Source organism: Xenopus tropicalis, chromosome 5 (assembly GCF_000004195.4).
Source record: "Xenopus tropicalis strain Nigerian chromosome 5, UCB_Xtro_10.0, whole genome shotgun sequence".
Taxonomy (NCBI): Eukaryota; Metazoa; Chordata; class Amphibia; order Anura; family Pipidae; genus Xenopus; species Xenopus tropicalis.
Genome location: NC_030681.2, coordinates 15,981,072 through 16,005,436, shown reverse-complemented (window position 1 = coordinate 16,005,436; position 24,365 = coordinate 15,981,072). Strand labels below are relative to the sequence as shown.

The 24,365-nt window shown below is 41.8% G+C and overlaps 1 protein-coding gene across 6 annotated transcripts in view; it reads right to left on the bottom strand.

Moving 5' to 3' along the window:
* Positions 1-23,414, bottom strand: part of rcor3 (REST corepressor 3) — a 32,069-nt gene extending 8,655 nt beyond the window's left edge. Inside the window, exons 1-11 of one of the 6 annotated variants that reach the window (XM_031902054.1) lie at positions 23,050-23,414; positions 22,738-22,794; positions 16,224-16,301; positions 14,635-14,687; positions 13,360-13,521; positions 13,125-13,249; positions 12,718-12,796; positions 11,667-11,732; positions 9,910-10,128; positions 8,866-8,943; positions 8,716-8,773 (exon numbers count right to left, since the gene is read on the bottom strand). In XM_031902054.1, coding sequence (XP_031757914.1) covers positions 8,716-8,773; positions 8,866-8,943; positions 9,910-10,128; positions 11,667-11,732; positions 12,718-12,796; positions 13,125-13,249; positions 13,360-13,521; positions 14,635-14,687; positions 16,224-16,301; positions 22,738-22,794; positions 23,050-23,173 — 1,099 coding nt within the window. In that variant the 5' untranslated portion in view covers positions 23,174-23,414. The remainder of the gene's footprint in view (positions 1-8,715; positions 8,774-8,865; positions 8,944-9,909; positions 10,129-11,666; positions 11,733-12,717; positions 12,797-13,124; positions 13,250-13,359; positions 13,522-14,634; positions 14,688-16,223; positions 16,302-22,737; positions 22,795-23,049) is intronic. The other 5 variants (XM_004914772.4, XM_031902055.1, XM_004914768.4 and 2 more) reach the window with 5 other exon arrangements.
* Between the last annotated feature and the right edge of the window lie 951 nt (positions 23,415-24,365).

The window sequence follows — 24,365 nt, the reverse complement described above, 5'->3', positions numbered from 1 at the left end:
GAACAATGTTTAGAGAAAATATGTATTGCAGCTAAATGTGACATCAAATATTTAAATACTGTATATACTAGAGTATAAGCCTAGTTTTTCAGCACCCAAAATGCGCTGAAAAAGTCACCCTCGGCTTATACTCGAGTTGGGTCCCCCCAGATTAGCACCCTCTGTCCTTTGTGTGCAAATTAGGCCACCCACAACCAGACCCTCCAGTGCCTATTGTTTTTGTTGACCCTCTTCTCCACTTACAGAGCTAGTTTACTGTTTTTCTTTGAAATATATATTTAAAAACATTTACCCCACTGATGCCTCATTTAATGTAATTTTATTGGTATTTATTTTGATTATTGAAACTTAGCAATAGCTGCTGCATTTCCCACCCTAGGCTTATACTCGAGTCAATAAGTTTTTCCAGATTTCTTAGGTAAAATTAGGTACCTCGGCTTATATTCGGATCGGCTTATACTCGAGTATATACGGTACATTTCTAAGGGACAAATGATTACGATTGCTTGAGCCTTCAGGCTTCTGCTGGTTACGGGGGGGGGAAAAATCTTGTTAGTTGTCGGCTCTTAAATAAGAAAAAGCTTGGGGCCTAAAAGCTGCCGAACTTGAAACCCTGTGTAAGTTACTTAACTCCCACGAGATTTCCTTTATGATCATTCAATCATAAATCTGCCCCTAAGTGCTTCTATTTTTATAAAAAATTTTATGTAAAAATAAAAATTTTACCTCCATTCCTTTAGTCAAATCAAAAAAAAAAAAAAAATGAGAAACTTGGGAAAAGAATAGCCAATGTGCATAATTTAAATATGTATGAATAAAATTTTATAAGATGGCCATTCATAAATTTGCCCTTCTGGAAAATTCTGTGCTACAACAGGGAAGTACTCTGGGATAAACATGCAGACAATTAAACGAATACAAGATACAAAATAAAAAGGTTTTTTTGTCTCTAGCCTTTGATAAATCTACATAAATATATATATATATATATATATACACATACATTTGCATAAATTATAAATGATAATATCAGTATTTTATAGTCACTCTATGGGGCACATTTACCTACCCACGAACGTTCCGCCGGTGTCCGAATGCGTTTTTTTCGTAATGATCGGTATTTTGCGATTTTTCGCAAAATTTTCGCGACTTTTTCGTAGCCATTCCGAATGTTTCGCAAAATGTCGCGACTTTTTCGTAGCGTTACAATTTGCGTGAATTGTCGCAACTTTTTCGCAGCTTTCGCACCGAGTACGAAAGTTTTGGATTCATTCAAGCTTCACTATGGTGACTTTTCTTGGGCCAGGTTGGAGCTGCAGGGTGCCATTGAGTCCTATGGGAGACTTTCCTTGGGCCGGGTTGGAGCTGCAGAGTGCCATTGAGCCCTATGGGAGACTTTCCTTGGGCCAGGTTGGAGCTGCAGAGTGCCATTGAGCCCTATGGGAGACTTTCCTTGGGCCAGGTTGGAGCTGCAGAGTGCCATTGAGCCCTATGGGAGACTTTCCTTGGGCGGGGTTGGAGCTGCAGAGTGCCATTGAGCCCTATGGGAGACTTTCCTTGGGCCAGGTTGGAGCTGCAGAGTGCCATTGAGCCCTATGGGAGACTTTCCTTGGGCGGGGTTGGAGCTGCAGAGTGCCATTGAGCCCTATGGGAGGCTTTCTTTGGGCCGGGTTGGAGCTGCAGAGTGCCATTGAGCCCTATGGGAGACTTTCCTTGGGCCGGGTTGGAGCTGCAGCGTGCCATTGAGCCCTATGGGAGACTTTCCTTGGGCCAGGTTGGAGCTGCAGAGTGCCATTGAGCCCTATGGGAGACTTTCCTTGGGCCGGGTTGGAGCTGCAGAGTGCCATTGAGCCCTATGGGAAACTTTCCTTGGGCCGGGTTGGAGCTGCAGAGTTCCATTGAGCCCTATGGGAGACTTTCCTTGGGCCAGGTTGGAGCTGCAGAGTGCCATTGAGCCCTATGGGAGACCTTCCTTGGGCCGGGTTGGAGCTGCAGAGTGCCATTGAGCCCTATGGGAGACCTTCCTTGGGCCGGGTTGGAGCTGCAGAGTGCCATTGAGCCCTATGGGAGACTTTCCTTGGGCCGGGTTGGAGCTGCAGAGTGCCATTGAGCCCTATGGGAGACTTTCCTTGGGCCAGGTTGGAGCTGCAGAGTGCCATTGAGCCCTATGGGAGACTTTCCTTGGGCCGGGTTGGAGCTGCAGAGTGCCATTGAGCCCTATGGGAGACTTTCCTTGGGCCAGGTTGGAGCTGCAGAGTGCCATTGAGCCCTATGGGAGACTTTCCTTGGGCCGGGTTGGAGCTGCAGAGTGCCATTGAGCCCTATGGGAAACTTTCCTTGGGCCGGGTTGGAGCTGCAGAGTTCCAGTGAGCCCTATGGGAGACTTTCCTTGGGCCGGGTTGGAGCTGCAGAGTGCCATTGAGCCCTATGGGAGACTTTCCTTGGGCCGGGTTGGAGCTGCAGAGTGCCATTGAGCCCTATGGGAGACTTTCCTTGGGCCAGGTTGGAGCTGCAGAGTGCCATTGAGCCCTATGGGAGACTTTCCTTGGGCCGGGTTGGAGCTGCAGAGTGCCATTGAGCCCTATGGGAGACTTTCCTTGGGCCGGGTTGGAGCTGCAGAGTGCCATTGAGCCCTATGGGGGACTTTCCTTGGGCCGGGTTGGAGCTGCATAGTGCCATTGAGCCCTATGGGAGACTTCCCTTGGGTCGGGTTGGAGCTGCAGAGTGCCATTGAGCCCTATGGGAGACTTTCCTTGGGCCGGGTTGGAGCTGCAGAGTGCCATTGAGCCCTATGGGAGACTTTCCTTGGGCCGGGTTGGAGCTGCAGAGTGCCATTGAGCCCTATGGGAGACTTTCCTTGGGCCGGGTTGGAGCTGCAGAGTGCCATTGAGCCCTATGGGAGACTTTCCTTGGGCCGGGTTGGAGCTGCAGAGTGCCATTGAGCCCTATGGGAGACTTCCCTTGGGCCGGGTTGGAGCTGCAGAGTGCCATTGAGTCCTATGGGAGGCGTCAATACGAAAAAAGTCGTAATGGTTACGAAAAAGTCGCGACAATTTCCGAAAAATCGTAAAGGTGACGAAAAAAATCGCGAAAAATACGAAAAAAACGCAAAATGTTCGTTTTCCAATCAGAATTTTTCCAATTCGGATTCGGAGGTTAGTAAATGTGCCCCTTTGAGTCATATGTCCCAACATCTAAATATCAGCATTTAAATTGTGTGTTGTTTATGTGGTAACAACAGATCGTTTTTTTTCCCATGTCTCCATACAGTGGAATAATGTTACAGCAACGTACACTGGGAACAGTACAGAGATTCAAATTCTGACAGATATATTACCAGGTATTTTCAGAATAAATTTTTTAACCATGTATATCAGTTGGGCACATCTCCGCCACCAAAACCGCATCATTTGTACTGCATATACCCCCTCCGTTCGCCAGCACAAATAGCAGCTTTCACCCATTGGCCATTTCCCCTCTCAGCCATCTTCAGTGACATTTACATCTGCAAACAACACATGCAATGAAGAATGCAGGCTTACACAGGCAGAACTTACTTAAAAAAAAAAAGTTCTGCTTGAATTGAGCCCTGAAACAGTTAAACTGAGTTCAGGAGAGGAGGTTAGGAGAAAAAAAAAACCATGTTCTTCCAGCAGAGGGCACAACTAGAGCAGAGTTTTTTTTACAGAAACCAGCATTGCCATCTCTTTATGGGCTGCTAGACTGGAGGGTGCGTTTGGTAACCTGAGTTTATAATAACTGAGCATGCTCAGCAGTAGCCAAGAGCTAAAATCAATTCCTAAGGGAGGGGGACGAGTGAGTTACAGGAGGAGAAGGAATCCTAAGTGACTAAAGGGATGCAGCAGCCTTACTATTAACCTTTAAACAACTGGAACGGCAGGTATTTATAGATTTCAAAGAGCCTGTTCACTGATTTATTCTTTTGTGTGGAGGGTTCACTGTCCTTTAAAGGAACAGTAACACAAAAAAATTTAAGTGTATAAAAGTAATTACAATATAATGTACTGTTGCCCTGCATTGCTACAACTGGTGTGTTTGCCTCAGAAAGACTACTATAGTTTATATAAGTAAGCTGCTGTGTAGCCATGGGGGCAGCCATTCAAAGGAGAAAAGGCACAGGTTACTTAGCAGATAACAGATAAACCCCCATTATATGGGGCTTATCTGCTAGTTATCTGCTATGTAACCTGTGCCTTTTCTCCTTTTTTCCAGCTTGAATGGCTGCCCCCATGGCTACACAGCAGCTTATTTATATAAACTATAGTAGACTTTCTGAGGCAAACACACCAGTTGTAGCAATGCAGGGCAACAGTACATAATATTGTAATTACTTTTATACACTTTCATTTTTTGGTGTTACTGTTCCTTTAATAAGGTACACAATACTGAAATACAAATGTTGAAAGGGTTTGGGAAAAAGTCATTAATTTTCTTAGCAGTGTCTATGTTGTTATTATGTGTATATACTGTTTTAATGTAAAAATACATTGAACGTTGTTTTTTAATTTCATTTACCTTCTTCTAAATAAACGGGGCAAGTAAAATAATGAAAATAAAGATTAGAACATTGCAAAGCTGATTTATTAACACATCATGACTAAAAAAGTGACTTGCTATATTATGAAATTAACCAGGGAATACAGAATAGAAATGCCAAACTAATACCAATATGTAACACATATACAAAATAATTCTGCTGCCACCTAGCCCATGGTTCTTTATAGAAAGGACAAAAGGCCAGCCAATTAGAGAGGCAATGGGGGCTTGGCAAGACTTAATGTTTTGGATGCTCATTGATCCTGCCTCAGGTATGGTCAAAGGAAGATAAAAAACAATAACGTTACATCATCTCATTACTTAAGGGACAAACTATCCTCTATAAAAATATATTGGATAAACAAGCTCATTTGTAAAAACCCTGCTTCATCTAAAAAAAACAAAAACATTTTCCTAAAAATATACTTTTTTAGCAGTATGTGCTATTGGGTAATCCTAAATAGAAAATTGCCATTTTAAATACTAAGGGCCGCCCTCTGGGATCATAGGATTCACAGTGCACACAAACAAGCCAAGGCACACATACATGCTAGACCCCATCAGCCAATGAATGGACAGAGTTCTGCCTTTTGCTCCCATTCTACTTCCTGTTACAGTTAGAGCTGCATCACTTCCTGTCAGCTGATCTCTGAGGGAGCACACAGCCCATCACTAAATGGCGGCTCAAGGGAAAGGATGTAAAAGGGCAATATTTACTGATTTATAGGTCACTAAACATAATATAAACTATCTGTTGGTTTAGTATTCATTCTGGGGGTATAGATTTTCTTTAAAGGAAGCATGAGTCTAGCTAGCCTAACAAGGATGTTAAAGGTACGTTCCACACCAGATACAACTCCCAAGATCAGATGTTCTCAAGCTATTTGACTGACTTAGCTATCTTATGGGCAAACACGTTTGGAATTTGTCTTTGGACTCCTAAATATTCTGAAAATCCATCTTGAAGGCCAGTTGGATTTACATCTGAGCTGAATGCTTATCTTCTTACCTAGACATATCTGGAATAATTGCAGAATTGCTATGGCATCTATGTAGGTGATCATTTTGGAAATTTTTGGACAAAATAGAGCCAAAAAAACCCAAAAAACCCGAAAATAACATAATCAAGTTTCTTCATCCAAGAAAATCAGCCCCAAATTATTTTGTAGAGTACAAGGGTTACTTTTATACACTGGTCTTTCTAATAATTCCATACAGATTATGGTGAATCTGAATCGATTACAGGCCAACACATTTTAATAGTCATCCAATTTCCAAATGGCCCTTTGTGTGGCCAGCATGATTATCTAACTATCCTTTCTTATGTCTTATGTGTTCAACCTTTTGCAGCTGAAATAGCTTGTTACTAAAAGGAAAAAATAAATTATATGGTTAATTAATATCAATTTATTTTTTATTTAAGTTACATTACAGACTTAAAGACCAGCTTATTGTGGCAGAGGTATGAACAATATCTCTTTGTGGTCTGTAGGGCAGAAACTTCTATTATAGAATGTCGGAAGTTTCTAATTTATCTTCACAGAAAAAAGTAAAATAATGTACAATAACAAAGATTAGAAGCTCAATAGGTTTGAAAAATACTGTCCTAGGGTTCCTGGTTTCCTCAATAGCGAGATATCAGCATATGTATTACCTATAGATAGCACAATTCTGCAGGAAATCTTAGGATATAGTAAGTTACTATGGAAACACAAAAACTATGGCTATGTAGGCACAAATACCATATTTATTTTTGAAGGAAATCTATCTCTTCAAGCAAAAAAAGGGGCAATGATATAATGTTTGCTTATTCAGAAAGAAATAAAGGTAAAAAAAATGATCCCCCAAAACGTTCCCCCTTAAAGAGTTCAAGGTTTCAACACAAATTATAAGAAACAACCACAAAAACAGTCCAAACCTACAGTTAAGAGGTGTAATCCTTTCCACCGAATAGTGGGACTGCAAGATACATGCACAAATAGGTCACACGTGTGTGAGTGTGATGTGCTGGTCAACAAAATGACTACCCTAACCTGCCCGTTACCAACCGACGCCCAATCTGCCACAGCAAGATACCTGTATTTATAGACCCAACCCGCCCCATCTTTGACGTCACAAAGTGGGTGAGGTTGGCAGGCCAAAGGCTGCTGGAGGTGGAAGCCAGGATGAGTAGTCATGGGTGGGGAAGATGGAAGGGAGAGCTCAGCCTAAATCCACCCAAAACTCTCAAGTAGTGTGTGAAGGTCGGCCTGAACCCCCGCGACCCGCTGGTAAACCTATGGATTTCAGGCCAGCCTACACATCTCTAGGGGGTGTGTGTGTGTGTGTGTGTGTGTGTCAGACTGGCTGAAAACTGCCACTTAGGTTAAAGGGTCAAATCCTATGTATATATGATGTACGATGGCCACATACATTTGTAGATCAAAGTCCAATGGTTCATGCATATTACTTGAATGTTTAGGGTGACCACATACACATGTACCCCTTCAGAGCACATACACCTTCAGAGCACAGTAGTCACACAGTTTGACCGTTTTCAAATAACCCTGTGTTTGGCCAGCATGATTTTCTATAATCTCCGTCTTTGTTTATCCAAATCTCCACTATACTTCATGGTAACCATTCTATGGTTGCAGGTGGAAGAACTGAAGAGGAACTTTTATTGCTGTCATGTTGCTAGTGCAAACATATTTAAACTGCAGCATGGCCATGTATCCATACTGTAACTGTTATATAAGGGAACACCTCAGTAAAGTTCATTAACATTGTATTATTTAATGTCAAAACGACTGTACAGTACGAGAGACAAGGTTATTATTATGGTAGAGGTTTTGGCAATATCTCGGAGGTCTCTGGGCCGATACTTGTATTATGGTATGTCAAGAATTTCCTAACTTATCACTACAGAGGAAGTATAACAAACTCAAGTATACAAAAAAAAATCTGGTTTGTCCACACACTAGATGAAAATATCCATTTACAATAAAAGTTAAGTTACTTGATATATATATCATAAGAAATGATCAGTTTAAATCAGGCATAAACCTTCCACAGAACTCTCTTCTTGCCCTCTAGTACTCAGAACTCTCTTCTTGCACTTTAGTAGGCAATTCAACCTTGACTTTCACGCCACTTGCTATTATATTATACGGCCAAAAGTATCTCAACAACAGGCTTCGAACATCTTATTTCAAAACAAAGGGTATTAATATGAAGTTGCCCCTCCCTTTGCTGCCTAACAGCCTCTTCTCTTTAAGGAAGACATTTCACTAGAAGTTGGAACATTACTGGAGCAATTTGTTGGGCACTGACGTTGGGCCTGGCTCACACTCAGCATTCCAATTCATCGTGTTCTGCCGAGTTGTGGTCATGGATCTGATCAGGCCAATAAAGTGTTACCATTCCATCTATGCAAGTCTGTTCTGAATGGACCTCACTTTGTGCATGGGGTTATTATATTGATGATACAGCAAAGGGCTTTTCCCAAACTTACCACAAATTGGGAAGCACTGGATTGTCAAGAATGCCATTCTATGCTATAGAGTAAACGCGGCTTCTAATGGACCAGGGGTTGTATAAAATTTAACTAATTAGACAGGGTATCCAGATACCTTCACCCATATGGTGTAGCAAAATAACTCGTTTTCTTAGTCCAACCATCAGAAATGTGATAATAGTTATGTTTATGTATTGCCCACTTGAAGAAATATGATTAATGCCTTTAGCACCAATCACATAACCAATGAACAGGGAGCGGGGTGTACACATAGTATTAACTGGGCTGCCACTGAAGTGCTAGGGATGTTTACATCAAACAATGTTACTTAAAAAATTTAGCCCATATGTTGCTATATGACAGCTCCCAGCATGCTTTAACCTTGATAATGTAATTTATGCTGTGAATTAAGCCTGGAAATTAAGGTGGACCAACACCATTACAGGTTTATGTAACCTTTAAAGAACAAATAAAAATTTGTGAAATACCGTGAAGCCTATTTTACCCTTGGAGTTACAACAACAGAGTATTTTGAATTCCCTTCCTGACATTAAATAGGTTTTCAAAAAAAAAAAAAAAAAAAAAGGACAAATTTGTGGAAAACATCAAGTACCATGTGAGTATAAATGCCTACTTTTTTTTTTTTTTTTTTATTACTATACCTTGTACAGCAAGCAGCTGCTCTTCTGTGGTCCATCGCGCATTTACTTTCTGATTTGACTAGACAAAAAAAAAAAAGAAAAGTTGACTGAAATGAATTTGCACAGATACAGATCCTCAATGGCAAAACAAAAGCCCCACTGCCAATTTACCTCAGGTGGTCTGAATTCTTCTATTCCGCCTTCCAGCTTCTGTTTAAGGGCACTGTTTATCTGCTTAGCGTTCTGGACCTTAAAACAAAATGTAAGCAGAAGCATCACTTGCATATAAGATACACAAATAAAGATGTTGCAAAGTCATACTTATTAAAAAGAATAAATGGAATACGCTCGGGTGCAGGCACATGTAGCCTATATACGCATGAAAATGCGAGACTTTGCATTCTCTCGCGTTTTCATGCGTATATCGGCTACATGTGCCTGCACCCGAGCGTATTCCATTCATTCGGGTGCAGGTACAAGTAGCAGGCGGAGGGCTGAATTTTCACCAAGCGTTTTTCCACTTGCCGAAAATATCAGCCGTATGCCTTGTGTGGCATCAGCCTGAACTAGGTCAAAATGAGGCCATTTTTTTGAGTTTTTTCCCAAATGCAATCAGATTCAAGGCAATTACTCAAGGACATAACTCGAAATTATGCAAGTATGGATTGATGCTCCATGTATTAGGTCACACTGCTAGAAGCTGGAATGAGAAAATAACACAGCTGCAGGGTTCTTGGATCATGCTGCCCAATACCGGCATTTTGTGCCACAACTGAAGAGATACTGTTCTAGAAAACTGTCACAATAAACCCTACCAGGCTTTTAACAGTACAATCACCAGTTCTAGAGGTTCTGCACAAAGGCCAATAAAATCACCATAAATAAGCAACTGTAGTCTTAATACTCTCATTATTTTTATGGGATACTTTTTATTTCTAAATTACACTGTTTACATAGCAAATAATTCCCTCTGCCATTTAAATTTTATTCTTGAACCAACAAATGTAAATGCATTTTTAGCTGTAATATTGGTGTGTAGGCGCCATCTCAGTGCATTGTGCCTGAATCTGAGCTTTCAGAAGGAGCCAGCGCTATACATTAGAACTGCTTTCAGCTAACCTATTGTTTCTCCTATTCAAGGTAACTGGGAATCAGTGATGACTTGGGTGAATCGGACATGGATTTTTTACAGACTTTTGTATGATAAAGCACTACCTGTCGCTTTAATGATATCAGCTCCATGTCCAGCTGTCGGAGAATGGTATTTGCTGCATTGGGACTACAAGATACTGCTACCACATCTTCCTTGGATATGTACATGCCTTTCGGGGGGCGGCACTTAGAGCGTTGTGAATGGTGTCGGTGCTGTAAGCTCTGGTATTCTCTTCTGCCAAGAGCAACCTTGACGGGTTGGATGCAGGATTCTGAACTTGTCTACAATGAGAAACAAAACGTGTGAAAAAAATGATTTACTTTTAGTCAAACAAAGACCACTTTCTTTAAACCTGAAAGCTAGCCAGACAGCTTGAGGGGGAAAAAAAAAGAGTGAAGGAAAGGAATACTAAGGGCATTGTGGGTACATGGAGAAGTGCGGAGATAGAGAGATTGCCAGTTGACCCTGTAACAGTTACATATAATTACTAAACTGGACTGACACCTGATCCACTCAGATCACTCTCCTGAGCACTCTTGCAATTCACATTTATTATTTCTTTCCAGTTTTTAAGATATCAGCAGTTTATGCACTGCTATTATAACTGATTTTAAAGCAACAGCATAACTTAAAAAGGATTCTATCATGATTTTTATAGTATACTTTTCATTTCTATATTACACTGTTCACATTGCAAATAATGAATTCTACAATTTAAAAATTTACTTTTGAACCAACAAAGGTATTTTTAGTTGTAATATTGGTGTGTAGGCGCCATCTGAGCTTTCAGGAGACAGCGCTACATATCAGAACTGCTTTCAGCTAACCTATTGTTTCTCCTATTCCCATGTAACTGGAGGAGTCCCAAGCCGGACTTGGATTTCTTACTATTGAGTGCTATTTTGATACCTACTGGGAGCTGCTGTCTTGCTCCCTTCCCATTGCTGATCGGCTGATGGGGGGGATATCACTCCAACTTGCAGCACAGCAGTAATTTTCTGCCGACTGTAGTCAGTTGACCAATATAACAGCAGGTGACGCTGTTTGACATTGGTTCGTAAAAACTAATATCTTGACAAAAAATGAATGGGCAATTGCAAAAGTGCTTGGAAGACCACTTTGAGAAACGTACATTAATTTGTAAAGGGCTTACATTCTCTTTAAATAACTGAATAAAAATAATTAACAAAATAGCAGATTTAGCTTTCTGGCTATTTGGTATAGGGTTGCACTAATTACAAAGCCTTATTACACAGGATGAATGTCCTAATGGGAATTGATCAGAACAGCTGAGCTACTGTAGTTCTTGTTTACTTCTTTATCTGCCAATGCACCATACTTTGGCCATATCATATACATCTCCTCATTCGGAAGACACCCCTTTGGCCAGCAGGCCAATCCATCGGATACTCAACAGAGTCAGACCATGTACGGCCACTTGGAAATCAGGGTAATAGTGTTGACTGAATAAACTATATAGAGAAAAGCAAACTGCTAAGCAGTGAGCCCCATAAAATTGTGTTAATAAGGACAGCCTTACACAATAAGCAGGTCCAATGAGACATTTTCTACCTGAGACAGAAAGAAAGAGAGAAAAAGCCGCTCCTAATAGAGGTTTTATCACCTCATGCAAAAAATCTTAGGAGTTGTAATGCATCCCATTAATAAAAATACAGATCATATTCTCAAAGATACACTGTAGAGCTTTCACGTGGTTAAAAGAAGAGGTCAAGGGGATGCTTCTTTCAAAAGTTATTGCAGTTAATAAAGTGAATGAAGAACAGGTCTGTAGATTTGTAGTTGTAGTACCGCTTCTTACCACTTTAACGCATCGGCCATTGTTCTCCATAGGGTTGCAAAGGAAAGTGCCAAAGTCTGACATGTGCTACAGAAAAGACATCGATGTTTGAAATGGAATAACTTTTGAACAAAACATCATTTAATCAGATGGAATAGCTCTACATAATGCATATAGATATATATATATCATTCCTCCCCCCGCTCCATAAAAAAGCAGATACAACCACTTTAAGTTAATTCCTTGCTGATTGTGCTGTAAAGAAGATAAAGAAAAGATGCTCCACAGCTGAACTGCAATTCCCAAACTGGCATCACATGATTTAGTCACATGGATTGCCATTGGGCAAAAAAAAGCCAATGTGAAGAAGGATCTACTGATGCTGCTTGTGTGTCCTGAGAGCAGGCATTAAGGGATGGGATAAACTACCTTCATCCTCCGCCACAGATTTCCACAGGAAAACTAGCGAGGCAGCTGGGGGGGGGGGTCAGGTGGTTGCGTCATTTCTGTGATGTCACGTAGGGGCGTATTTAGGTCCAGTGCCTAGGGCAGCACCGGACTTAAATACACCTCTGTGCAGTGTATGGGTGATTCGAAATATTTTAATACATTTTATTTAGGAAAAAAAAATCTTAATAATGGCTAGTCAACAAAATAGTAACATTACTTTTATGACAAGGACATACATACCACAGACCTGAAAGGGCGATTTGTCAAAAGAAAGAATTGCAATACCATGTCTGAATTTTGGCAGTAGTGTGGGAGCAAAGCAAGAATGCCACAATATAATATAATATATATTATACACATATATATATGTATATAATATATATATATATATATATATATATATATATATATATATATATATATATATATATATATATATATATATATATACATAGTTCCTTCAATGTAAACAAGATTGTGCATAGCGTAAAAAACAAAAACTAGCCCAGAAAGCCAATGCAAATGGTCGCAACTGATCTTTATTAAAAGTAAAACAAAATTCAATATAATAATATACCCACATAATCATTTCAAAAAATAAAAAGAACCGTTTTATCGTTACCTCCTTTTTTGCTTCTTTTTTAGGGTCATAATCACTATCATTCCCGTCCTTTGGATTTGCCTCCTCCACCTCCTCGTCACTGGGTATAAACAGAATTTTCATTTAGATTTTGGTTCTTTGATAAGAGACACTTGAGAGCCCAGGTCATAACTGTGATATTTGCACTGATCTGTACTGTACTGCTGTGTGCACAAGTAGTATGGAATAAATAGAAATATACACATTCTGATACACTGAACATACAAACACCCATGAACTACTGAAAAATGTTAATATGTTCATGGTTTGGATTTTGACCCAGAAATGGAAAATCAATGGTGCTAGCACTCTATAACTTGAGTGTCCATGCCAAAGATTTTCTGATTACCACCAGATCAGGGGTTAAGAATAGCCGAACACAGACCCACCTTTGTCCCGGATTGGTTTTGCTGGCTAACTTCCGAGCTTGCCTGTCCATCAGACTTGTCCGTGACCGCGTTTTCTTCCAGGAATAGTAATACTTCACTAGGCTTGCAATCGACTTATCTGGAAGCTAAAAAAGGAGTTGATATCTATGTTACCACTTGCAGATCCTGTTTCACTACAGCTCCTATTTAACGGCCAATTTCAAATATTGGGACATGGGAATGATTGTTCCTTTACCATTTGTTGAATTCTATGAAAACTCTTCCCATGGAAGCTAAAAGCTTGTTCAAAGAGAACTTTGTCTTCAACTGTCCATTCATCGGGAAACGGGGTAAAGTTGGGTAAGTCGGCCAGGGACTTCTCGATGTTGTGTTTGTGCCAGAACAGCATGCCTAAAGCCTGGAAAAAGAGACAATGAGCACCATTTAATTTCTGGGCACTGTATTTATGGGAAAATGTTACTGAATTAAAATATCTAGCTATTTGGTAGTCAACAGAACAACTTCATCAGCAGTGACCCTTACATCAGCTGTTTATTATTATCGTCTAAAAGAATTTTACAGCAGGTCTGTTTTAACCATCTGCTTGATAACAAATAGATTTCTGTTAGACCTATAATGACCAATGGGTAGAAATCCCCAAAGATGCCCAACAATACAGTCCTATATGGCCAATATCAGGTCACACATTACCTACATGGCAGAGCAGTGGTACCCAAGCTGTAGGGCTGAACTGCCTGGTAATGATCAGAGCAATATCAGGGAGGACTGAGACAAAAGGAAAGTTAGGGTAAGATTTAAAAAAACCCAGCTTAAAAGCAAATTAGGGTAAAGTCTGGGGTGAAAATTTGAGATATTCTAGGAACTATGGCTGAACAGCATATATATCGGTGGTTTTCTATTCCTATATTAGTTAATGTTAAACCTATAATGGGAGCCTAAGTTGAGGAAGTCTGACATTTTGCAACTGGCGACAATAAAAATGCAGCCTTCAATGGTCTTTGTGGTTGCCAAGGTTACGGCTCTTAGACATGCAAAATAATAAAAGATAATTGAAAGGTTACATTTCCATCGAGATCTAGGCATTATATCATGCTTATAGTATAAAAAAAAATATGGAGTGCCCAAACCCTATTAGATGCAAGTTCTTTTACAGGTATGGGATACGTTATCCAGAAACTCATTAACCAGAAAGCTCCACATTACAGCAAAGAAATTTCCTATAGACTCCATTTTAATCAAATTATTTACCTTTTTAAAACTGATTGGCTTTATTCTGTAATAATAAAACAGTACCTGTACTTGATCCCAGCTAAGACAGGCTTCATTCTTACTGGAGGCAAAACAGTCCTATTGGGTTTATTTAATGTTCAAATGATTCTTAAGTAGACTTTAAGTAAGGAGATCCACACTGCTGAAAGATTCCTTATCCAGAAAACCCCTGTCTAAGCATACTGGATAACAGGTTCCATAGCTGTACTCTTGGGCTTGCAGCACATGAATGATAGCATACCTGTTCTACATTGTAGCCATGTTTCTCCTTTGCTATAGCAATATACTCATCCACTGCAAGAAAAGATGAAGGTAAAACAGATTTAAATAGTGTATCAGAAAGGAGTTAAGTTTCAGTTAAGTAATTACATAGGGTAGAAAAAACACCAGAGTGCATCAAGTACTTACCTATCTATCCACTCACATACAGACCCACACTGACCTATCTATCCCCTGCCATACAGACCCACACTGACCTATCTATCCACTCACATACAGACCCATACTGACCTATCTATCCACTCACATACAGACCTATACTGACCTATCTATCCCCTCCCATACAGACCCACACTGACCTATCTATCCACTCACTCACATACAGACCCACACTGACCTATCTATCCCCTGCCATACAGACCCATACTGACCTATCTATCCCCTCCCATACAGACCCACACTGACCTATCTATCCCCTGCCATACAGACCCATACTGACCTATCTATCCCCTCCCATACAGACCCACACTGACCTATCTATCCCCTCACTCACATACAGACCCACACTGACCTATCTATCCCCTCACATACAGACCCACACTGACCTATCTATCCCCTCACATACAGACCTATACTGACCTATCTATCCCCTCACATACAGACCTATACTGACCTATCTATCCCCTCCCATACAGACCCACACTGACCTATCTATCCCCTCCCATACAGACCCACACTGACCTATCTATCCCCTCACTCACATACAGACCCACACTGACCTATCTATCCCCTCCCATACAGACCCACACTGACCTATCTATCCCCTCCCATACAGACCCACACTGACCTATCTATCCCCTCCCATACAGACCCACACTGACCTATCTATCCCCTCCCATACAGACCCACACTGACCTATCTATCCCCTCCCATACAGACCCACACTGACCTATCTATCCCCTCCCATACAGACCCATCTATCCACTCACATACAGACCCACACTGACCTATCTATCCCCTCCCATACAGACCCACACTGACCTATCTATCCCCTCCCATACAGACCCACACTGACCTATCTATCCACTCACATACAGACCCACACTGACCTATCTATCCACTCACATACAGACCCATACTGACCTATCTATCCACTCACATACAGACCCATACTGACCTATCTATCCCCTCCCATACAGACCCATACTGACCTATCTATACACTCACATACAGACCCATACAATAGTCTTGGATACTATTTTTGTTCAAGAACTCATCCATTTTAAAGGCAATGGTACATGGAAAGTATGGAAATACCTGCCAGAGTTTGGCTCCTATAGTGAGTTGCCTGTGCCAGAAGACTTCAGCAAATACCATTCAAGTCAATGAAAAGCAGTGATTAAAATGTGCTGTGTGCCACAGAGATAAAGTTGCATGAATGAGGGTTGGCAAGAGCTACCCTGATAAATGGCAGCAGTATAACATCCCTTTAATAAGTGCCCTGGGCACAAGGCATTCATAAATACAATACAGTAGGGGTATCAGAGCAGATTTTGGCTTTTGGTTTGGCTCATTACAGAACTTGGATTCAGATGGGTTTGGCACACTTACATTTAAGATCTGCTATATTATGATGCGGTGACCACACCAACATCCCACCGCTGTCTTTATCAGTGTACTTGGTTGCACCTGAAATACAAAAGCACATTGTTAGAGTTCTTAGTTACATTCTAAACCTGTAACCTGCTACTGTTATAAACCCCCATGTGCTGATTTGACTTTAAGGAACAGTTCAGTGTAAAAATTAAACTGGGTAAAATAGACAGACTGCGCAAAATAAAAAATGTTTTCAATATAGTTAGGCAAAAATGTTATCTATAAAGGTTGGAGTGAGCAGATGTCTAATATTTCAGCCAGAACACTACTTCCTGCTTTCTAACTATATAACAAATAATTTCTATTTTGCACAGTCTATTTTACCCGGTTTCATTTTTACATTGAACTGTTCCTTTAAGAGGGGGTTTGGTGAGAGTTTGTCTGGAATGTTATATAAGCATATCAAGAGAGCCTTCTTAATAAAGTTCAACTAACCCGAAAACCCTTAATACCAACCTTTGGTACTAAACCTTAAGCCTTTGAGAAAATCCTAGATACTTACCTGCAAAACCAGCCCTAACACCCTTTGTGGGTATGAAAGAAAGTCTGATGAGACTGTAGCATTGAGCATAGAATGACATAGATGGCAGTGTGGCAGTTATTTCCATGTTCCAGTGCTGGTTTTTTTTCCTAATAAGAGCACCCCCCCATGAGAAAAAGCTTAGCAATTGGATTTTTTTGCCTAACAGTGGCACCCTGCCCCCACCACTCCTTTTCCTTTATGCCTAATATCATACAGTTTTTTTTGCCCCATAAAGTTGGGTTTGCTCCACACCACCTTATATAGTAGCTAAGTAGAAATCATATAAGACGAAATTCAAACTGGTTTTCATTTTTTATTTGTTGTGGTTTGTCAGTTAATTGGCTTTTTGTTCAGCAGCTCTCCAGTTGGGAATTTTGGCAGCTATCTGGTTGCTAGGGACTTGTTTACCTCAGCAGCGAGGCAGTGGTTTAAATGAGAGACTGAAATACGAATAGGAGAAGAACTGAATATAAAGATAAGGAATAAAAAGTAACAATAATATTAAGCTCACAGAGAGAAGTTTTAGCAGTTAGGCTGCTGGGGTCAGTAACCCCATTGGAAAGAGTCAGAAGAAGACAAATAATTCAAAAACTTAAAAAATAAATAAATAAAGAGAACCAACTCCAAGGTTGCTAGGAATAGGGCATTCTATAACATACAGCTACAGGAACTGACCAGTCGGTGGCTCTATTGCTCAAGGGACTGGTTACCAAATGGTGGGGGCTTGCAGCAGAGACATAGGGGGCTCAGCCCAAAGGTCAGTTAGGGCGAGATCTTTTTCATACTAGATACTTCTGAAAGCTCAGCTTGAAGGTCAGTTAGGGTGAAATTTGTGGTGCATATGTATTTGCTGTCCCAAATATTCTTGGAACTATGACAGAATGCCTGATATCCCAAGACTTAAATGGCTAGTGACTTGTCTCCTGGGCAGCCAAGTGTGGTTTTTTCCTTACTGGTTCACCCAAGATAAGTATGGCGTGATTATAACAACTGTGAGGTTCTGAATTTGCCTTCCATCAGCCTTTATTACTAATGAATAGCCTATCATACTGTTGAATGGAAGAGAAATAATCTCCCTTCACAGGCAGTAAACCTTTAGCGGGTTATTATCTTTATTTATAACGTTCCAAGCATTTCCCAAAGTGCTATAGAATAGAACAAACTGGTGCTTATATCACTTCCCCCACTGGGATACCAGGAAAACTCCCGATGGGCCAGAGTGTCAGTGGGACCTCCCGCCCAGCCAAACATTTGCCTTGTGTTTCTATACCATGGTTATTCCCCATTTCTATATGAGAACAAAGAGAAGAACTGAAAGGACATATGATGTGAAATTAGTGATTAAGAGAATAAAGAAGGTGAGTGAGAGAGAAGGAAAAAATGGTTTAGAGAGTTGACCCATGGAGCAATATAACTGCCCACAAGAGCTTACAATCTAGACATACATACACTGCTCCTCTGTATCAAATGTAATAAGCACCCTCCCTTTGCCTGTGCTAGGTTACTGGTAATCTTCACTCTTCGTAGCACTAACACTAGAGACACGGCCATTCAGATTTTATTGCACTGCTGCATTCCTTTGAAATAAAAGTTGAATTGCATTAATGGGAAGAAAAGAATGAATGGGTGAAATACAGTTAAAAACTCGCCCCCACCCACAGTGAAAATAAAACTAAATACACCATGTCTGAAGCTGGACCAGAATGTCTGATATGGCAATTTGTTCATCATGACCAACATGACTAAATGTTTAATATCATATGATAACAACCCTGTAGTCGAAGAGATGAGGAGAGCTGAACAGAAAGAGGGGGCGGGGCTTCTCTCTGTACCAGGAAGTAGAGGAAAGGAGCTAGAGATTTCAACTTATAAATCAGAAACCAGATCAGACTGATTGTAGGGACTAAGATATGTTTTTCTGGGGGTTGTTTAGAGTAATTTTAAAGATAGAAAGAAAAAAAAAAAGTAACTACAGGGGTAGATTAGATGTCCATACATGTCGTGCACATATAGGGCGCAATACACAGGGGAAACATGGACACCCATTGCTGTTAACCAGTTATTGTTTTTTGTTTACTACAGAACTCTACAATGGTTCACTGTATCCATGGCGGTTTTCTCTCAGTTTGGCCATAAACACTGTTTATATATAATATCCTTATAATTTACAGTAGGGGGTACATTATCCCTTATAACACAAGTGATACATAGGGGCAGATTTACTCGTCTCCACAAATGTCTTACATTTACTAGAAAGTTTGAACTGAGAAAGTCAGCGCGAAAAAAAGTCATAATTAATCTTGAAAAAGTCATGAATATTTTTTTTCTCAGCAACTTTTAGTGCTTAAAATCTGAATCGGGGAAAAAAAATCAGAAGGTAAACAGCCCCCATAGAGTTCCCTGTATAACTCAGCCTGTGGCCTTAAAGGAAAACTAAACCCCCAGAATGAATACTTAACCAACAGATCATTATATCATATTAAGTGGCCTATTAAAGAATCTCGCCAAACTGGAATATATATATCCGTAAATATTGCCCTTTTACATCTTTTCCCTTGAGCCGCCATTTTGTGCTGGGCAGTGTGCTCCCTCAGAGATCAGCTGACAGGAAGTGATGCAGCTCTAACTGTAACAGGAAGTAGTGTGGGAGCAAAAGGCAGAACTCTGTCCATTCATTGGCTGATGGGGCCTAGCATGTATGTGTGCCTTGGCTTGTTTGTGTGCACTGTGAATCCTATGATCCCAGGAGGCGGCCCTTAATTCTTAAAATGGTAACTTTCTATTTAGGATTACCCAATAGCACATACTACTAAAAGTATATTTTTATGAAAATGGTTTATTTAGATGAAGCAGGGTTTTACATATGAGCTGTTTATGCAATATATTTTTATAGAGACATACATTGTTTGGGGGGTATAGTTTTCCTTTAAGTCTTTATATGGTCACAGAACTCCTCAGTGACTTCTAATATCCTTATCATTTATAGGAACCACACTCGCCACAGCTGTTGATCCTACTGCCCTCCCGTCACATCAGGCAGGGTGGCCATAAAACAAGGTCCAATCTCAAACAAAAAAAAAGCTCTTTATTTTATCAATGGGCTCTTCAGATGTAGATCTGATCAAGAGAAGTCAAGTATCATCCATGCCTGGGCACCGTACCAGATAAATAAGAAAAGGCACCTCTTCATAATCTAGGTTATGATTATTTTCCTATAAACATTCAATAAAACATATAGGAATGTAATATTCAACAACAGGAGCCTTAGATTCCGGCATATCATTGTTTATTGGTATCAGTGGGAACAGCCGTTATTGCTCGTCCCCACCCTTTCATAAAAAGAATCAAATCTGCAATATAAGGCTGCCCTAAATGGAATTAACCCTTTTAGCGCCACAGATTACGTTACTCCCTTATTCAATATGCCTGAATTCAAACAAAATCTACTTGTCTTAACGTGTATTCTACTTTCCCACCACCAGAGGGCACAGTTTCACTTACATCTATTGAATATCTAGTATATACATGACCTGGATTAATGAAAATCTTCATAGTCATCTATTGAATACATTTCTAAATTACTATTAACATGTTTTTATAAAGCACCAACATATTCTGCAATGCTGTACAATACAAATAAAGGGGAACTATCCTTAAAACAAGAATTTAATATAAGCTTCACGTAATAGATTTTTTTTTTTTTTTTTTAATTTAACCAATAATTTACCAATTCAGGGTGCCTCAGATGCCTAGCAACACTGGGGTACGGAGTTAAATTCCTGCTTGGGAAATATCTGCAAGGAGTTGATACCACGTTCCCCCCCTCCTGGTACTCTGGTACCTCCCACACTCCAAAAACATACAGGCAGGTTAATTGGCTTCTGACTAAATTGACGAAAGTGTAGAATGTATGATGTAGAGAGTGATATTTCGAGGCAATTTGCAATTGGTCTTCATTTTTTATTATGTGTGGTTTTTGAATTATTTAGCTTTTTGTGCAGCAGCTCTTCAGTTTGGAATTTCAGCAGCTATCTGGTTGCTATGTTTTAAATTACCCTAGCAACCAGGCAGTGGTTTGAAGGAGATACTGGAATATGAATAGTAAAGGACCTGGATAGAAAGATAAGTAATAAAAAGTAACAATAACAATATTATTGTAGCCTCAAAAAACAATAGTTTTTTTGGCTTCCGGGGTCAGTGACCCCCATTTAGAAGCTTCAAAAAGTCAGAAGGCAGCAAATAATGAATCAACTATACAAAATAAATAATGAAGACCAATTGAAAAGCTGCCAAGAATAGGCCTTTTTATAACATACTAAAAGTTAACTAAAACCATTATGGGAAGAGACACATTGCTGAGTGATAAAGTGAAGGGGTACTTAATAATTTTAGAAACGGTGCAGAATTATTTATGGATTATAATTAGCCAAACTCTTACTAACGAAGCTTACGTTAAATTTGTGTTTTGCCGACAGTTCCCCTTTAACATGCGACTGTCATGACGAGAAGAGGGCAGCACTTATAGCATTAAACACACAGCAGCGGATGAATGAGGCTCCTCAGAACTTAATAACCTGTAGTACTACAGGGAGCATTATGGGGGTATTTACCCTTATTACCCCTATATGGTTTACTTACCCTTTGTTTCCTTTATTTTGGCAGTTTACAGCAGGGTGGTCTTTGGCACCATGGGAAGGTACCTGCTGGGGAGATGGGTGCCCTCCCGTGTGTATGTTGCCAGCCCTGCCAGGGAGCCCCAAAGTTCCTACTTAGCCAGACCGGCAGCCATAGTTCTGCTGAGTATCTGCCCCCCCCCCCTCCCATCTCAGAGTGCAGCTACTCACAATCTCCTGCCTTTAATGCAGGCCTCCTGCCCCCCCCTCTCTCATCCTGTGCAATGGCTCATAGGAACCTTCATGGCATGGTATGTTGCTAGGGACTCCTCTCCGTTACTATGGCAACAGTTCTGATGCCTGTTCCGCGGGCGTATGTAATTCTAAGGGTTCTGCTTTGCTGAGCGTGGTCTCATTTATTTGTGCGCCTAACACGGAGCAACCCCCCCTGCTGGGAATTTATTGTCATCTATCCCCTAGATACCCGTAACCCACAGGCCAGAATCAAGGGCAAGTCAACACACACTCACATATATATATATTATTCCCATATCTGGGAATGATACAGGGAGCCACTGCCTGCAACTGCTTAGTGCAAAAGGGCCAGCACTAGCCCCCACCCAGCAGCCATTACTGTCACAACTAATGGCAGCCCTCCTGCTGCCACAGAGGGACGACTCCCAGTTACCCCCCTCCGCCCATGCCATGTGTGCTGAAGCTGCGGTTCTACTGGGCCATGGGTTCAATCCAAGAAGTACTGCAGCAGCCATCCACTCCCCCACAGGCACCCACAGCCATAGCCCACCCTGCAGCCCTTCAGCAGCTACTTAACTACAACTCCCAGCATCCCCTTAAAGCTATGGCTGTGGGAGTTGGTTGGGAAGGATAGAAGTAGCCCATTAACCCGTTCAATGCAAGAGGTTCTGCAGTAGCCACTTCCCTCTCTTGCCCAGACTGCTGGGGATTCCCTGCTAGCCCCCCAGCTGCCATTTCAGTAAAGATCCAGTGGTTGAAGCCCAGCTGGGGGGCCTGGGGGGACACGCCCCCTGGGCTACCCTATTCCCCAATATCACCCCAGCTGGGGGGCCTGGGGGGACACGCCCCCTGGGCTACCCTATTCCCCAATATCACCCCAGCTGGAGGGCCGCCAGTAGCCCTGATCTTGGCCTGCTGTAGGGTATGGGGCTTTCTCCAGCAGGCACCATGGGGCCAGTAAGCTACAGCTCCCAGTACCGGGGAACCCCAGAGCCGCCCCTGGGGGAAGGGGGGGGGGTCACTACCGAGGCTACCACGGCCCGTACCTCCCTCCGGCTGTGAAAGGCTGAATACTCACCGGGATCGAATTCCGGGATCCGGGCCTGGAAATCCGCTCCCACCCGCATTCCCACATCTGCATAGAGAGGAAAAACAGGACAGGCTATAGCCGGAGCTGCCATGGGCACTCACACTCACACACAGCCCTCAGCCAGCTCCATGGCAGCAGTGTGCGCCCATCCAGTCCGGGATTTCCTCATCCCCTTGCACTTCCCCCTGTCTGCTCCCCACAATAGCAATAGCGCGGCTCCGAGAAGCCCCGGACTGGACGAGTCTCCACCGCTGACCCGGAGCCGCTGCGTCTCACTCATTCGCTTTAGTTCGAGGCTACCACCGTGCTCGTCGTCGTCGCTGCCGCCGCTTTCCTCAGAGCAGTGGCCATTGGAGGCACTGAGCGGGCTCTTGGCTCGGTTCTTGCCTAGGAACTCAGTGCCCTTTTCCATCATCCCAGGCATGGCGGCGCTGGTCCCGGTGCGTATGTCAGGGATCCCGGCTAAAGGGAGAGCGGGGGAACTACTTAATATGGAAGCGGCGCAGTGACACGCAGCCGCACAACCGCCTCCAGCCAGGGGGGATCCGTGCGCAGCCGTGGGACACAGGCGAGGGGAGCAGTGACCCGGCTGGGAGTGACGCGCCTGCCCCTGTGGGAGAGGGATCCCTGGGGCACGTACTGGCCTCACGCTGGCGGCTCCCCTCACTCTGTTCCACTGCAAATCTCATCTGCCCCCCTGCTCCTGGGAGTGTCTCTGTAACCTCCGGGGAAAAGGCCATGAATGCATATGGGGCCCTGAGACTTGTAGTCGAACATCTGGAGGGCCGGCAGGGGGGTTGCAGTGCAACTCTGTCCGAAGACTGGCAATGGTGGCATGCAGAGAGTTGTAGTAAAATAAATATGGAGAAGCTCTATGAGGAGAGTGTATTGTGGGAGTAGTAATTCATCGTGTGAAGGGTTAACAGTGGGTTGCTGGGAGTTGTAGTAAAATAAATAGATATAATAGATCTCTATGTAGAGTCAGTATTGTGGGAGTAGTAATTCATCCTGTGAAGGGTTAACAGTGGGTTGCTGGGAGTTGTAGTAAAATAAATATAATAGATCTCTGTAGAGTCTGTATTGTGGGAGTAGTAATTCATCCTGTGAAGGGTTAACAGTGGGTTGCTGGGAGTTGTAGTAAAATAAATAGATATAATAGATCTCTATGTAGAGTCTGTATTGTGGGAGTAGTAATTCATCCTGTGAAGGGTTAACAGTGGGTTGCTGGGAGTTGTAGTAAAATAAATATAATAGATCTCTATGTAGAGTCTGTATTGTGGGAGTAGTAATTCATCCTGTGAAGGGTTAACAGTGGGTTGCTGGGAGTTGTAGTAAAATAAATATAATAGATCTCTATGTAGAGTCTGTATTGTGGGAGTAGTAATTCATCCTGTGAAGGGTTAACAGTGGGTTGCTTGGAGTTGTAGTAAAATAAATAGATATAATAGATCTCTATGAGGAGAGTCTGTATTGTGGGAGTAGTAATTCATCGTGTGAAGGGTCAACAGTGGGTTGCTGGGAGTTGTAGTAGAATAAACGGGTATAACTACAGAGAGAGCAGGCCCTGTGGTTGCAGGGTGGCCTATGAGTGTAAAGGGCCCAGCATGGCCTTTATT